The sequence below is a fragment of the Cygnus atratus genome, chromosome 2 (genome assembly GCF_013377495.2).
Source record: "Cygnus atratus isolate AKBS03 ecotype Queensland, Australia chromosome 2, CAtr_DNAZoo_HiC_assembly, whole genome shotgun sequence".
NCBI classification, from domain to species: Eukaryota; Metazoa; Chordata; class Aves; order Anseriformes; family Anatidae; genus Cygnus; species Cygnus atratus.
In genome coordinates, this window is record NC_066363.1 from 17021273 (window position 1) to 17039471 (window position 18199).

General features: G+C 35.7%; 1 protein-coding gene across 1 annotated transcript in view; it reads left to right on the top strand.

Annotated features, from left to right (window-relative positions):
• Positions 1 to 18199, top strand: part of MPP7 (MAGUK p55 scaffold protein 7) — a 150179-nt gene that overhangs the window by 120391 nt on the left and 11589 nt on the right. The window contains exon 13 of the mRNA XM_050708827.1: positions 16732 to 16902. Within this exon, the coding sequence (XP_050564784.1) occupies positions 16732 to 16902 (171 nt within the window). The remainder of the gene's footprint in view (positions 1 to 16731; positions 16903 to 18199) is intronic.

Sequence of the window (18199 nt, forward strand, 5' to 3'; positions counted from 1 at the left end):
AATTTTTAAAAGTCAGGGCACTCAGCTTTTCAACAGACTTTCACAAAACAATGTACTGGTTTTTAAACAAATTCATACTTAGTAGTTTCTGCTTTTAAATACCATAGTTGCACAATATAAGAAAAATAAACTCTAAGAAAGTGCATACATCGAAACAAATATTTTCTTTCCACTGGAATTTACATCAACATCTGTTTTAAGTATTATTGCATATTTTACTTGACCTGTTATTTCTTTCAGTTGTACAGACTCATAACAAAGTGAGTACAATGTAAGAAACTATCACGCTTCAGTAGGATCTAAATCTTAAATACAAACATGTTTGTGAGTTCAACTAGAAATATTCAGAAAGTGGTCTAAAATTTCCAACCATCTTTCATTCTCTAACATTAAAACAAAAAGTGTGGATACTATGGCAAGCAGTGGATACTGGCGCACTCTATGCAAGACTAAATGCATTTAACCTTAAAACTTCTCACTGAGGTTTCTGTTGCTATTTTCCTAACTCCTTGCTATGGCTTTTGTGTTCTGAATTTTGATGGTTACTGTTGGTTTTCTAATAACCTGCACTCTCTCTTTCATTCCATTTCACATTTTTTTGCCCTAATTGTTGTATTGTATGCCCTGTGGTATTGTTAACTTGAAAGCCCTCAATTAGCTTCATAATTACAATAAGAGATTATATGATTGCACTATAGCATTTCTAATTTGCATAGGTCATAGAAACAAAGAGGAGCTCCTCCAGTTTATAGTAAATCTGTTGTTTCTCTAGGTTCTAGGTGAAGTTGCTCTGCCCCAGTTTTGGAAAAGTGTCTGGTCCCAGGGTATAGCTATTTCTCTCTGTCCACTGTTCTTGAATCTGGATAATATCCTCAACAAGAGCCTTCAATTAAGGTGGCACTGGTGCTTTTGAAGAGGTAAATCAGCTGCTGCAGCAACACTGCATGATTTCTTTTATAATGGACTGCATCTTTTTAGTGACCTTCAAGTGAAAGGTTTTACAAGATGCATCTCACCATTCCAAATCGGCAGCCTGAACTTGATTGTGAATTGCTGAAATTATAACCCAAAGAAAACTCACAGTGCAATGTCTGTGATTTTTGTCTCTGCTGTCTTTATTTGTTCTGACATACCTAGTGTAAACAAAGGAGAAGAGTTCCTCTCTTCCTCCTCTTTCCTTTAAAACATGACAGAGCCTTCAGGTACTGCAGTATACCTGTTAACATTCTCTTTTAGACTTTCTCCAAACAAAGCTAGGTCCAGATAAATATCTAGAAGTCTGTGGTGCCTCTTGAAGGAAGAAAGACAGTGGAGTAATAGAGATTTATCATTTTCTGTCTTCCTTGTGTCTTCGGACAATCTTCTGCGACATCTGCCCGATTTCCATGGGAAGAGTGGCAGTGCTGTTCTGAGTAGATGTCCACCCCTTTATTCAAAGACCAAACATGTTTTTAGTGTTGGGAGGGAATTCACATCCTTCATAGACAAGGCATTTTAAAGACCAGAATTCACCTATAGAAAAATTTCATGACTAGGATGTTGCTTGAGTTGCTCTCAGGAAAACCTTCCATTTTCTTGGCTTTTCAAGAAGATACCATGTAAGCTGGGAGACTGCACCTTTGTGATCCTTCTAAGGTTAGGCAGTTTTTTCCTGTTATTAAGCACAGCAGTGACACTGTGAGATGTGGAGGCCTTGTCTGTACTAGTTCACAGCACTCACCTTGCCAAAACTGGGAGATGCTGGAAAACCATGCATACTCAGATGAGCGAACACAATATTGTCGATAGCAGAAGTGTGTGAGGAAGGTGACATAGAAAACAGAAAATTGGGAAGGACTGCTTGGTCTGATTTGTCAGATTTTTTTTTTTTTGATTGGGCATGGCCCATTGATTATTGTCCTCTAAAGTTTTATTTAAAATCCCATATAGAGAGGTAGGAAATTGGTAATGCTTGATTTCATGTGATTCTTTTTCAGCCTGTGCTGTGGGCCTTCAGCATGATACAGGGTTCTCCATTGTTTGGATGGGTAGTTGTTCAGTGAAAATGATGTCCTGTAGATCTTTCTGAACTAGCTATACATTCAAAGGTTGTTTGCTATTGTAGTTGATCTCACCCACTTGTATCACCCGAATTCCTGTAGCAGTTTGGATGGAAAGGGCGATTGCCAGTAGATAATTCCCTACAGCTTCCAAAAGACAAAAATCTATTGATTTAACAGAGCTGCTAATAAACGTCCCTTTCCTGAGAGGACTGGGACTTGCACTAGGAAGCTTTCTTGGGACATGGTAAGTAGCACTGGATGCCAGCCTGTTCTGCTTAATCAACTCATTCCCCACATCCCATGTTTTGTAATGAGGAGGAAATCTATAATTGAGAAATACTCTGTTTTCTTGAATACCAAGAAAATAAGAATCAACTCTGGTTTCTTATGTGGGCTTCCAGGGTACTAGTGTCTCTCTACTTGAAAATTAATCTAAAAATGAGTCAAAATCTTACCTAAGAACTATCTTATCACTTTTTTTCCCCTCTCTCCTCAAGCCAATGCTGGGAATTGGGAAGGGCAAGTTATATTTAACTAGAAGAAGAGCTCTCTGAAACACAGTCAGTAACTATTCAGAGTAACTAACATCTATCACGATTGTTTTTTAACATAATTAAATGTTTCAAATACTGCAGGAAACTAGATTACATTACTTTTGGAAAGCCTTTCTGTTTCCAATTTTGATTTTCTTGTACTTTTCAGCATAGCAATGCATATTGTTAAACTGTACACATATTTGTGTATTGTAAATTTGGAAGCAAAAAAAAAGTGTGTTTTTTTGGTGATACTGACCAGCTTGTATGTATACACATCTTAAGGACAGCAAGTAGAGGAAATTTTCCACAAATCATTTTCAGTGATAATCATTTGCACTGAAGAAAACAGAAGCCCAACCTAATTCTAGATTGTTAAAATGATCAGTTTACAATGGAAATGCCAAGTCTTAGTTTCAGTTTAATAGCCAAGTCAACTGTTTTATTGTGTCTATGTGTAAAGTGACTATAAGTAAAATTAAACACATTAGCTTTGTGGAAGATAATTTCCATACATACACCTCTCCCAGAATCTAGCCATTTTCCTAAAAGAGATAACAGAATCATTCTCATATTGCACGACTCAAAGTGTAGAACGTTAGTATGTACATTGAGGAGAGGGCAAAGCTATTTTGTATTGAAAGGTAAGTGAAATCACACTTTTTTATTTGTAAATAGAGAGGGTACATAGTCTAATGGTGTTTGGAAGTAAGGTGATAATATAGATGGACCCTACAGTGATCAGAGATGATTTTACATTCAGAGGAAGACCCAGAAAAAGTCAGAGTAAAAAATAAGGTGAGAAGCATGGGAGCAAAATTTAGTATTGAGGATGTAGAAAAGGAGAAAGTATTGGGCAATGGGAAAAGAAACAAGAGCAGTGGAAGAATAGATGGACGAGAGTTGGTCCATCAACCCGTTAGGCATAACCCCAGAGAGGATGGGCTTTGAAATGATTAAATAAGTGTAACAGTATTATGCAAGAGCACTACAGTAGTCAATATTTCCATGATAGTTCAGTTGTTTTTTGATTGTTTAATTCAAATACTAACATACTTGTTTTGCTAAAGTTTTAGAAACAGTGAATGCAAAAATTACTAATACGAACTCTGACCTCTTTCAGTTTATTATTATTGGTTAGAAAACCCTCTTAGTAGTTTCAACAATAAGATTTTAAAAGTTTTAAAAGCATGAGATAAGTGGCAGTTAGATTTGCTGACGTGCTGATAAAATTGATAGCATTATTTCTGAAGTTCAGAAATAATGGAGGGATAACAAACCTCTTAAACCTTTTCAGCATTTCTCTCGATACTTAACAGTAGTTTCTTTTCAGCAAAAAGCAGTGTTGCTTGTGCATTAATACTATGGGAAAATTACACTGGAAAAAATGGTGAGAAAAAGCAGCATAGAAAAGAAAACAGGAAAATGGAATGAAAGTAAAGGACCGGAGATGCATGAAATTGTGTGAGGACTAACCCTGCCCCTGCTGGGACAGTGGACCTGGCACAGGGTATGAGGGGGTTTTGTGGGATGTGGAGGGAGGGGACAGTACTGGTGTCTGGCTGCATGAAATCAGCTGAGGTATATCTGAGCTTATTAGCCATGGCTGATTGCCAGCTCTGATGAAATCTGCTTCTCCAGTGTTCCTGAGCTATGCTTAACGGCATTCCTGGCTTTATGAGCTCATCTTAACTTGGGCACAGCTTTGTAGCCAAAGTTGGCTCCGTGAGTTCTCCTGCCACTGCATCCAGGCCAAGGAGTGCCAAGAGACTCAGCACAGGGAAGAATTAATTTATTTAATTTTTCCCAGCCTGCTAACTTGAATACAAAGACTAATCATATTCTAACTAAGTCACTGCCAACAAACATCATAATTCTTGTGTTTGTAGCTTTAATCTGTAGATAAAACATTGATCACCTTTTGTTTTTTTGAGGGGAAAGAAAGTATATTTCTTTAAATAACAACCAAATAATTAGTTACTGTTCTGCACTTATGAACTACAATAGTCAGCTAAGATATTATATCCTTTCAGCATAATTTTGCGTTCATAGCAGTTGTATTCTCATATATGTGTTGTCTGTGGTATGAAAATTAGTGGCAACTTTATATTTTGTACTAGTGTAGCCTGTAAATTCTGTTAACCTATGCAGTGCATGCATATGTATATATGCATATCTGTGCCCTGTGTGTATATTTATATAAAAATATGTTTATGTATGAAGCATCTAAGACAGAGCTGTTCAGAGACGTCTTTTGCTTGAAAATACATTTGTTCTGTATATTTAATGTGAAATGTTAATACTTACTGTGGCAAAGTCATCATTATATAGTTTTTCTAGGGCTTAAAATCTATTTTACTTTCGATTTTGATTTACCATATGTGATTGGCATTGTATGAGCAAGAGGAAATATTTAACTGCAGCCAAATGGTGTTCATTCAAACAAGATGTAACCCACTTTATCCAGAGATGAGTGTCTTGTGAATTGAAGATCGCGTACTGCCTACAAAAGAATTTAACCAGGCTGAAAGAACGAAGGCTTTGTACCACTTGTACTTGAAGACCAAACATTTAGGATAAATGTATTGTAGGACTCTTTTGCTTGTTATAATTGCTGCACGAGATTAACTATGCCTTTCTTCTCAGTATTTTTCTGTATTCCTGTTTGATACTTAATTGCCCACCTGCAAGTAGTTAGAGGGGTAAAAACAAAAAATACACCAGACCTTTAGAGTTAAATTAGCATCTTTGTTCAGAAGTCTTCTGTCCTTACAAATACTAACTTCCTACTACCACAGAAATTAAGGAAACCTGCAGCTGGATGACATTTGAATCAAGGTCACATGAGACAGAAGTGGAAGTGGCTACCATAAACTTGCTCTGTCCTTCACCGCAAGACTATCCTTCTACATTTTCCTAATTCTAGAGATACTGTTATCTGATGATGTTTTGAGAGGATTAATTTAGATCACCTTAAATTTTCCATAAGATGAACATGTGTGTATTGTTTGATCTATAGAACCCTGTAGGATTCAAAACAGTATAAATGTCCATTGATATGTGGGGCTGTTCCACACTAAAATAAGAAGTGTTTAAAATATTCATTGTAATGCAGGTTGTTGTATATCACAATTTCTTGCTTACTAGAGTGAAACAGAATTTCAGGGGTTATGTAATGTGAATGGAGCTGTTGGATCTAACTTTAGCCTGAGAAACATTCAAATAAGATTCTTTGATGGAAATATTGTTGGAAGTCAGCAAGAGTTAAAAATTTTAATCTGGTGCTGGACTGTAGTTTAGATGAGGCCCCCAAAATCAAATCTAAATAAATTTCTGTTACAATACATACAAAAATAAAATGTATGTACTAGTGGTTTGCATTGTCACAGTGTAGCATATTGGCTATCCTGAAATCTTTCTAAAATGAATAAAAACACCTACTTCCTAAGCTTTCATTGCGCTTGTGTTTCCTATTTCTTTTTTTACCATTTCTATCTATCTTGTTACTACTTCACTGTTGTTTCATCCTATTCCACAACTATTTTCTTTGTAACTCCTCTCCCTTATCATACTATAAGTAATTTCTTCTTTTCTCAGTTTTATTTATTCTGCGTTGCCCTGTGTTGTTTTTTTTTTAATTTTGTCACTGCTTTTATTTTCCTATTTCCCATCAGATTTCCTCCTTATTTTCTGTCCTCCTTTAGTCTCTTATTTTTTCCTTCCAGATAAACATCTGTTTCCATTCCTACCCCACTTCAGTTCAACAAAACTATATTGGCCCCAGTTTACCCCAGTTTTCTATATCTCTAAACTCCGGAGCTTTTGGCATGTATCTGCAAATATCTGCTGCACGCATACAACTGCTTCACACACATAGAGCTGAATTAGTTAGTGGTGAATCCTAATAGGATGCTTACTGGGAAATAACATCTGCCTTTAGTAGGGACAGACAATAGTCCTAGTAAAATTCCTGGTAAAATTCAAATTGGGAGCTACGTGGTGATGACTGTTTCACAGCTGTATTAAGCTAAGGAGACCCACTTATTTCCCACATCTTTTCATTATAAACTGTTACATTCATCATTAGGAGTAGCCCAAGAAAGCCAAGATCAGTATTAAGAAGGAAAATTTATAACAACAACAAAAATTGAGAACTCCACCTCAGCATTAAATCTCAGGTTGTAGACATTGTGACTTCTGCTCTCCAGCATCACCTGGCTCACTTGAGAATCCTAACACCTTTAATTTATACTTTTGCGTTAAATGAAGCATTAAATCAATGAATTAATTAAGGCTGTTCCCTTTCATACCAAAAACCTGTGTTCTTTTCAGCGGTTCTTAGCTTAGCTAAGCTGCTGTAGCTCCGCCATTTCCCATATGTGCAGGTGGGATTGTGCGAGTGCATGCCTGTTTGTACATGCAGACCTGTTTTTCTCCTGGTCCAGCCTACTGAGGCCATATGGTCACCTCGAGTATAGAAAGAAATTGTAAATATGATTCAGTAGTCTTCCAAATTAATACATTTTTAAAAATAAGTCCTCAAAAAAAGAAGTATCAAGAAATGATTCTGCAAAACCATATTCTTCCCCCAGCAGAAAAGGCTTTTGTACCTATTTCATGGGATGAAATGGGAAAACTCTTCCCTTTACTCGTATAGGCAGGAGATTTGTGACCTAGCCTTTGCTTGAAACATCAGTTAGGCACGATGGATTTTAAAATATCTCTTGAATAATTTCTCCATGTTCCGAAAGAAGACGTGCTTCATGAAAACTTAAAAATATTTAATATTTTAGATGTATTTATCCAAATTTCAAAGGAAATTTTAATAAAATCTAGATTGTAAAATCTCTATAAATCTAGACCTCAATATATAATGTCTCCGTGAACAAAAATCCATTATATATATATATGTATGTAGTTTTTCTTTGCTAGTCTGAAAATGATTGTAAAAATATTAATTTTCCCCATCAAGGAGGCAGAAATTTATTGATTTACAGTGGGTAAACAGAAAGTCAAGTCTATTATAGTAGCACAGTGTCAGAGAAATAATGACAGACTATAGAAATTCTTCCAGCATTTTTTCAGCTACAGCAATAGACATTCAAAAACATACAAAAAAAAGTGCAAAACCCAGCTCTAAGGGCAGTAGCAACTGTTATTGTAAATGCAGAAAAATACTGAGATCACATTCATGGTAGTGATTCTTAGAAATTCTGGGTTAAGACTGATAAAATGGGATTAACAAACTCAGTGTTTAATACGAAAGAAATCATCCGTAAGAAGTGGGTAAGGACACTGCTACCAAATAAATAATAGAAGAATCTCATGCAGGAAACATGCAGCGCACGTGATATTTCATTGTCTTTTTAGGTCCATTTCTGTCTTTGAGTGTAGTTAAACATGTAAGTTGAACTCAGTTGCTGGTATGCTGGTATATACCTCAATATAATAGGTGCTATCAAGAGAATTTTAGAGTAGCTTACATAGCTACATTTTTTTCCTATTTATGAAGTATTAAACAATAATACTTTGTTTTTTTGGCTGTTCTAAGATGAGGAAGCGGTTGAGTGTGGTAGGTGCATTTTTCTTCTTAGATTTAACTTTTCTTTCTTAAGTTATGCTTTCACTCCATTTAATGATTTCCTTTCCTATTTTTCCTTTGTGCTTCTCAGAGGAAATTGAAGGTACATGTACAAAAGTTTCCCTGCATAGCCCAATAATTTTATTTAGAGAACATGTGTTTAGAATTAAATTGAATATAGTCCAATGTTTCTAAGAGATGTTACATATGTATTGCTTCTATATTGCCACCAAATACACTGAATCATTTTAGAAGTAGATAAAAAATACCAAAATATTCCTAGTTTCTTCATGAAAAGTTCCTTAACTTGGACTATTGTTTTAAACTGTTTTCTCTCTTTTTCGAACTGTTGTAAGATATGTATAGAAGAGGAGTGTCATAAAATTGTAGTAGCAAAACTTGGGTGGGCTGGGTTGGAAAGAGGTGGTTCTGACTTAATTACATGGCCATGAGAAGTCTTGCATTTCTAATTACTACCAAAGAAGTATTTCTCTGAGACAGTAAAAAGTTCATCCATGTAGTATCATCTTTACTGTTTTCCCTCTGAGTGTAGCCGGTTACTGTTATGCTTGCAGCATATGGTAAAGTAATAGCAGCTGATCTCTTGTAATTTTTTTTTTAACTTAAGAGGCCTTTGTTTATAAAGGCATTAGAAATTGTAGCTCATATTTTTGATCAAAGGGCCTCTGGCATGTAAAAATATACATTATAGTTATTTTATATCAAATGAGATGATGTGTTTTTGATCAAAAACCTTTCTGTCTAATCCAGTGAGCCAAAACTTAAAGCTAAAGTCTGATAATGTGTAATTTACAAAAAAAGCTTGATTTACATCAAATACATTTTGCTTTCTTTTAAGTAGCATCCTATTTTCTATTAACTGATAAAGTGTGAATAATACAATGTTAAAATTCTTCTTAGAATGTTCGCCGTCATCAAAATTTTTGCTTGAAAAGGTAAAAAGATCAGTGTGCATGCTGCAAAATCCCAGAATATCTCCAGTTAAAATATAAAACAATAAATGTTGTTTTATGTTTTTAAGAAAGTGGCTTATTGAAGGCTTTCTGATGCTATGCTTTGTACAGTTGTCATTTTTAAGTACTTTCTTCTGTATTTTTTGCTGGGCTTCTAACTATTCTGCTTTATTTCTTGGCTCTTATTCTGTATGCTTTTACACTTCGTCCAGAAGATGCTGAATGTGCTGGTCACAACAGTGGATCCTATCTAGGTGAGCAATTGGTTACAAAAGACAATTTCTTTCTTTCTTTCTTTCAGCTTCTTTTCCCTGGAACTGCTGTGTCCACTTTGCTTTTGGGGGTAATCTGCATACAAGTGTCTGTACTGTGCATGAGAAAAGCATGAAAACTAAGGTTTTAAAAATGGCTCATTGGATTTGACATAAAGGATTTGTGTAGTATAGTATGCCATTATCTGGTTAATCATAAGCTACTAAAATGCTGTACTGATTTTAAGTTTAAATAAAAAATATATATAAATTTGGGAGAAATACTGACTTTTTAGGTATATTAACTCAGCAATGTGTTTAATGTAACAATAAGGTTACAATATCATGAAAAGTTTAAGACTTTAAAGACATGCTTTCAAGGTTTTATCCAAGGTTTGCTTACCTTTTCTTTCTTTGTACTTGTCTGTCTAACAATTTTGCGAGGACTGAGTGAGAGTACAAAGCAAATTTGCAGGCACTGGTTCTTTTTCCACATTACAAAATAAAATAAGTCTTAATAACTCAATGGCTTAAATTTAGCTTTAAAGCTAGTCTGAGCTCAATGTATCAGTGTGGGGAGGGGGGAAGAAGAGGGGAAGGAGTCCTTTGGCTTCAGCTTCAGCATTCCGAATTTCAAACAAAAGTAACATTTAAATAAGGTGAATGTTCCATAATATGTTTCAACTTTTTAATTTGTGCCATTTTAAAAGCTATGTAAAAATATTTCAGTTGAAACTGTCCAGAATTCCTGCCAGCTGAAGGCTGGCTGGCGTGGATTTTGTGGCAACCAGCCCTTTTCCCAAGGCTTTCATCCTCCTACTACAAGAGGAGTGGGAAGAAACATGTCAAAGTGCTTTGGTGCATCCAAGCAATCAGGCTCGCTGAAACACCTTAGACCAAGACTGTAAATCAGAGATGGCTTTCATATTGTAGTGTGCTGTTTCTAAACGTGGTATATAAATGGCACCAGGAACAGACAAGCTATCTAACTGAAAGGACTTTGACCTCTTTCCAAAAGCTTAGTGGAGTATGATTTTATCATGCATTTGTGTAACTAATGGTCATCTGATTGTGCTGAAAATAAACTGTTACACTTGTTAGTAAATCAACTATATTAACATTGAATTGCAGTTGTATTGAGAGGTTGAAGTATACTTGAAAATGGAGCTTTGGATGTGATTCCAGATGAACTACATTTTTGTTATTAAATCTTCTCTTTGAAGACAAAATGTTCTTTTTTTTCCCATCTTTTCTTTCTGGTTGCAGTGCTGAAGGTCAGACTATCATGGTTTTGCAGTCAGGTCTTAGTGGGCTGCTGCTGTATTTGAGGATGACAGCAACAAAGAAGAATCCATTTTCTTCGTGCTGTTGCCCATTCCATGAAACACTGGGGTCAGCAGGTACCGAATGGCTCAGTCATATAGGAAGGAGATGTCTTGAGGAAGAAGCTATTGTCCTAGACACAAAGAACAAAAAACCAAGATGATGTCCAGTTAACTTAGGCAAAAACTTTACAAAAATTACTGGAGATCTACTGTACAACGCAGGCAATGGTTTTATCTTTTGAGAGCTTCCACACGCTGGAGTGCTGCCATCAGTCCACTGGCGGTCCTTCGGCCTTCTTGTGCTGGGTCTGCGCCATTGGAAGTAAGGTGACAGAGATGAGGGCTGGGAGACAGAACAACAGGGAGAAAAAAGGTGTGTCTAAGGCTAGGAACAATCTTGGGGTAGGCAACAAGTATATTCATTGATTGTAAATAATTAGATACTTGGTTTAGAAATTAGAGGTTTCTCGGAGCTATTCAGTCCCCCAAAAAACAGCAGGCTCCCTATCAGTGAATTTGTCTGATGTTGAAAACAGCGTAATCTGAATGTCTGCCTGTGTTCTGCAGTACTGGTTTTTGGCGTGAATCCTGAGTATCCCATTTTTCTGAATATATATGCTCTCGAAAAATGATAGACATTTATGGCTCTCCTTGCTTACCACGTAACTAAATTTCTAGGCAAGTCTTCAGTTTTACAGCATGAAGTCTTGATTAAACATACTAAACTGAAAACAAAACCTGAAACATTGTCACTGAAGTACTTGGGTCACCCCAACAAGTTCAGGATGTCTGTCAGTGCGTCAGAACCTATTACAGGAACAAGGTGGCCTGAATTAGTTTAACCAGTAACGAAGGAGCTGAGCTGTATCACCTTGCATTTACAGCAGCTAATATACACATATGAACGGTTAGCATCAGCTGAGTTGAAGTATGGTATATCTTTTTGCATGTCAGAATTTTAGAAAAGGTTTTCAAAGTACAGATGCACTGGCAACTTCCTAAATTCAAAAAGAGTAAGTCATGTTTCATTCTGGTGTTAATAGCATGTAATCACATCAAGTGAACTGCAACAATTCTATTTTTAATTCTTGTTTTTAATTCAATTTTCTGGCTTGTTATGGGTTTAGGGCTCTGTGTATGTGTTCACATTTCAATCTGAACCAGGATGTTCTCGGAGTATCGGAATTCCTCTGAAAGGGTTTGTACTTCAGATGCACATGAGGTGGTCATGAAGTGCAATCAGTAGAAGAGACAACTTTAAGAAAGCACAATTTCTCTACCTTTTGGGTTCAGATCTTTTATGCCCAGGGTTAACCTACTATTAATTTGAACGCTCCCCTCTAAAGTGGCTCAAATAAATTTCATGATTTTTCACCAGTTCCTAATACTTAAGTTACACTCTTGTATTGTGCGTTTCTGCCTTAATTTCCTGAGAAATTGCTGGGGAGAACATTAGGAGTTCGTCTTTGCAAACCTTAAATTCTAGTTACATTACTTGAACCTTTATGAACATACAGTAAATATAGATGAATATCATCTGTTTACTATTCTCAATTTTGTCTTAAAAATCCAGACATAATCTAAATTTTTATTAACCCTGTCTAAATGTGCAAGCTGGGAATCAGTCCAGAAGCAGGCAGAGTAAGAAGTCTGCTCTGTGTTTGTGTAGTTCCTGTGTAACAATAGAAATATTCAGGATACGAGTGAGTGTAAAAAATCCCAATATTTTGAAGGGGAAAAAATATCCAGAAATATCTAATAAAATATTACAATATTTTATAGCATTTTCTCACAAACCTTGGTAACGACCATGGTATTATAATTGTTTTTTGTTGGCAATATGAATACTAAAAGTACATGTAAATTCATTTACAAATACCATTTTTTCACTAAAAGTTATGGAAGATTAGACTAAATTCATCAAAGGATATACATAATTTAAACATATACTTTAGCCCTTGTTTTAGAGAATGAAAATAAACAGAGCACATGTAAGTGTTTTATAGGATTCTGGAGCCTGACTGGTGAATTCGTGGAGCAAAGCTGAATTTAAATTATATTTCCTGTTAGCGTAGCTTCTCTGAATTTGAGAAATTAGCTTTCTAATTTCATGAACATATTTGAATTTACATTCGTTCAATGTAATCACAATCTTTTGTTCACTTCTTTTGAATTTTGTTACTAAATCTAAAGAAACACAGCATTTTACATTGGCATCTTTTAAAAGTATCTCAGGGGGTACAGGATGTGTTTGTGCATTTCCAGTTTTCAGTTTGGGTTTCTGCATGAAATCCAAGTGGATTTCTCTATGCAAATGTAAAGATGTATATTGCTAGTCATTGAAAGAATATACAGACTTTTATTTTGTTTTTCATTCTTTTTCTTATCCTTAAAGATGTAAGTGTTTTTTCTTGGATTGTTGTTGGACCTTAATTAAGTTTATTAGTAGCAGCTTCTGATTTTTGTTTCATGTTGAGAAGTGTTTGGAGACTTTTGTAGCTGGAGAACATTTGTTCTTCATATTTTCTTCCCGGCGGCTGTTCTTATTTCACCAAACCTGTTACATTCCAGGGGTGCTTTATGGGTTAGCGTGTTCAGTAGGCTTCTAGTCACAGAGCTGAAACCAGTGCCCTGGTGCAAGCTCCTTAATATCCAGAGTTTTAGGTTGCTGTGGTGACAGAATTTTCCCCTTTTATTTTATAGCCTGTATACTTGGCAGCTAAGGTTAATTTCTGCTGATATCCATATTCCACAGACAGTATAGGTTGCGACTCCTTTCACATTCACTGAATTTTATTTTATCAAATATCCTGGGCAAGCAATTCTTTTTCCCTCTGTTCTCTTGTAGAAGTTTACTTTTAAGCTTAATCCTTTTACAGAAACTCAATTTTGTGTTGTATCTCAGTGTTGCTTCTGTTTTTCCATGGTGGTTTTCACTATATTTTTTAATAATGCTCTATTGTTAACTTAAATATATGGAGTTTGGTTTTTGTCTTTCCTAAATTGCAAAAGATGCAAACATAAACAGGATGTTTTTTTGCTTGTTCGTAAATGTATTCAGACCTTGCAAGCACAATGTTGTTTCAGTCAGCTTAATCTTTCTGCACAGTCATAGCTGCCCGGAATCTAATGTAATTATATATGCAGAGTTTGATAGAAAACATTTATTAGCAGTTATTTAGAAAATAGCTTCTGAAGGTCATAGTAAAGTTAAGCCACATATGTGTGGATGTATAATGGCAGATGTGAGAGCGGGAGAGGCGTGTTTCCAGGAACGCAGTAGCAGTATCATAAAAATGTGGGATATATTTGAAACAGTCTCATCTCTTCTGTCTGTACTGTACATTTTCCTTGGATTTGAAAGGTACTTAGAGCAAACTTTCTTGGGGCTTTTCAGATGTGCTCTGAGGAAGAACTTTCAAATTGACAATAATCTTCACGTGACAAGGCAGTCCCCATACCGCAGCTCTTTCATATTCAGTCGTTTTACAAGGTGCTTTCACAAGCATGCTGCAGAGAAATCAGTTATACTGGAAATTTCCTTTGTTATCTCTGACCCCCGTATTTGTGTGTTCTTTTTAATTAATGTAATAGTTTTCTGTAACCTATAAGTAAACTTGCTGTCAAAACTTCTAAAAGTAAAGGAAAATACTACTATTTTCGTTTTGCCAGTTAGTTTCAATCTAAGAAAGGTCGAATGTTTTAATCAAGGAAGCTCATGTTAGCAGTGGAACCATGTCACTTGAGTCTTGGTGATGCTTTATGTGTAGCCCGTAAAAGTGACAAGGGTCAAATCAGCCTAAAGATTGCACCAAAAACATTCTTATATTTTTATTCTTTATTTTTTTTATTTTTCCCCGCAAAAGAAAACACCACACGGTTTTGTTCTTCTTTAAGAGGAAAGATTGAAAATTCTCCAATAACCCATGTCCTGGTAGTTTGCTGTTGAAATCTGAATGAAGTGGATGGAAGAAAGAGGAAAGAGTTACAAATCATCTTATTAAAACCTAACAGTAGAAATTGAATTAATCATGAAAATTTCACTAAAAGGATATTTTTCCAAAATATTTCACATCTCAGAATTTAAGCTGAGGTTAAGAAGCTGTTGGTAAACGAGCTATGAGACATGGCTCAGAGGCATGGAGCTCAATTTTCAGGAACAGTTTAGCTAGCTTTTAGGGCAGTTTTTTAACCTGAAGCCTTTTAGATGAGACCTCCGGAAATTTATAACCCCTTTTCACATCTGTATTGCTAATGTTACTGTTAGCTTTTATTTATATAGTTGCATATACTGTGATTATGTAGCATCATAATGGACTTTCGCCCTACTGTGGACAGGATCTCCTGGCTCGTGATTATAGTTATCAACACTTTGACAAAGCTTTTCTCACTGCAGTCACTTCAGTGTTTGTGTTCTTTTTTAAAGAATAAAATAGCATAATTCTGTCTATTTCATTATGTTTTCCTATCTTATATTTTGGTCACTGTTTTATCTCAGTCCACCTCCTTCTCAGTCTAGACATACGGTAGCTCTTAAAAATGGCATCATCCTTTTCTGTGGCTGTTAGCTCTTCTCCCTGTTCATAAATTTTAATTTTACTTATTCATATTTTGAATATGAATGGTCAACATCCCTGGATTCTCAAAACAAAATTTCCTTCCTTTTTTGTGTGTATGTATTGCAAATTCCTATAGGTATAGGGACTCACATCAGCAAAATAAGTAGGTTAACATGCTTTGTGATCCAGGTTCTGCAAAGATTTATGCTAAGTGGAACTGTGGGTGTGCAAAATGCTAAGCCTGTAACAAAGCTTTATAGGATTTTGCTTCAGATCTGGTTCTAAGTATTTGCAGAACTGGGTCTTGAATTTGCCAGATACTGCCTTTGAAGAAGAAATTGTAATATGATTACTTCTCAAACACCTAAACATAAGTGCTTTTACAAGTTTATGAAAACATATTGCTGAAAAATGTGGGGTCACCAAAAGTTTACATGTGTTTACTGTCCTATGAAATATTCTTGGGAGAAAAAAGGTGTTGGGATTTTTTCAGTAATTTTAAACTGTTGTTTGTATTCTACTATATTACTACCAAATAATGAAATCAGCTTTGCAGCCCTTCTTTGCAGTCCTTTCTGGACTTCCTTCTAGAACAAAAGCAATACAATAGAGATACCAGTAAAATTAACATAAAGGATTTATTTGAAGAACTGTAAGGTAATCATTAACACAGGAGTAAATTAGTTTTTAACATACGGTGTTGGGGGGGTATACTGTTCTGCTTGAAAATGCCTATGATAATCTCTTTTGTAAATACTTAATAGCTATGTGAAATTTCCAGTCTTGCAGATAGGTACTGTAGATATAATACTGTTGATGCAATTGTAAATGCAAATTTAATAGGAATATTAACTTTCAATTTCATGCTAACATATCCATAATACAGCAACTGTGTTGTCTAAGATGTTTCATGGTGTTTTGGAATTTAACTGACAGTGTTTGGTTTTATTTTTAAACATCTTTGGGAAAGGTTCAGTGCACTTTTTTTGTAGTATCAGCATGGAGCCAAGCACAAAAGATAATTCAATTAATTTTCATTAACTCTTTCAACCACTAGATGTGTTTCTACCATATGTTGTATTTGATGTCTGTGTGCCATGATGATTTAATAGAAATGCATTAAGTATGGTATGAGAGTCCAGATTGCATGAATGTTCTCCATGTGTATATCTCCTAATGTATAAAATACACAAATTTTCTAAATATGTTAACAACTTAATGTAATTATTTTTTACAGCTTGTTGTAACTGTGATGATTTTATTGATAATCTTAATTTTGCAGTTTAAATAGGTATCTGACATAGTTTTAAACTGTGGGAAAATATCATTTTAATGACATGGCTTATTAAACATACAGTGCGTTTTTTATTCCATGCACCAATCCTCGAGTGTTTGGAAGAGACTGTTCTCAGATATTTTGAGGAGACTTACTTTCTTATTTTGAAAAAATCCTGTTCTTATTGCAGCTGGTTTTAGAAGAAGCTTTCGTCTTAGCAGAAAAGATAAAAAAACAAACAAATCTATGTATGAGTGCAAGAAGAGCGATCAGTACGACACAGCAGATATCCCAACATACGAAGAAGTTGCAAGATACAGACGACAACCTAATGACAAATACAGGCTTGTAGTTTTGGTTGGTAAGTTGTTTTCAAATTAACATTAACCTTATTTTTAACCTGGTAAAACAGAGGACTGACAATTAGCACAATATTTACCACGGACTCATTCATATGGAGGGGATCTTAGAAGGTCACCTAGTCCAACCTCCCACTCAAAGCAGGATCAGCACTGAATTCAGAGCAGGTTGCTGATGACAACAGCTCTGAGAATTTGTCTTTCCACCATGTCTTCTCTTCCCACCATTCACCTTGGTAAAGAGGCAGGCTCCATCTTCTCAACAAGTGTTAGAAGGGTGCTGTTGGGTCCTCCTGAAGCCATCTCTTCTCCAAGCTATACAAGCCCAGTTCCACCTTGGCCTGTCTCACCTGAAGGTCATACTTCAGCTCTCGATCGTCTTGGAAGCCCTCCATTGGCCTTCCTCCAGTTTGTCAACATCTTTCTTGTAACACAGGGTGCAACATGGACTGATTATTCCTCAGAGTCTTAACAAGTGGGAAGAATCACTTCCCTCAATTCACTGGCTATCCTTTTGCTGATGTAGTCCAGCATGTTGTTAGCCTTCATTGCTGCCAGCGTGCACTGGGGACTCAGGGCTAGCTCAGTAGCCACCTGGAGCCTACCCTTTGAGCATGATTGTTCATGCAGTTTTTCACCTGTCTTGTAGTCCACCCATCTAGATAGGATATCCTAATTAGTATATAAGGATGCTCTAGAAGACGATGTTTACAGCCTTGCCAAAACAAAAATAGTTGATGTTAAAATATAGCTACTGTGGTGACTAATCTGAAGCTGGCAGTCAATCTGTACTAAAAGTCTTAAGAATTAAGTCAGTGCTCTGCTCTTAAAGATCCATCAATATAGCAATATAGAAGAAGAACAAATACCTGTGGTCAATCAAGACAGTATATATAACGGGACAGCAACAAAGTCTGCTGTGTTAAAATAAGCAAATAAGCAGGCTGAGAGAAAGGTAGATGAGAGGTGGACCTCTGTGTGCCAAGAGCAGATGTAAATATAGCTGCAGAATATCGAAGATGTCACCCTTAGCTTTCTGTTCCTCTGTAATCTGTCACCACCATAGCTTCACTACAGTATTTATTATCTAATTGAAATGTATTGCTTCAATCTTCTAAAAAAGGCGGAAGTATATTATTTTAAATTTTTCAAATGTAGCCATTGGAGTGCCAGTGAGTAACCAATACTACCAATGAATAATGTCTCATTACTTCTTGTTTCTTTTGCAGTAGTACATAGGCTGATGCTTCATTAGTAAAGTTTCCTACATTCTAAAAGCAGCAGAGCAGAGAAATATGA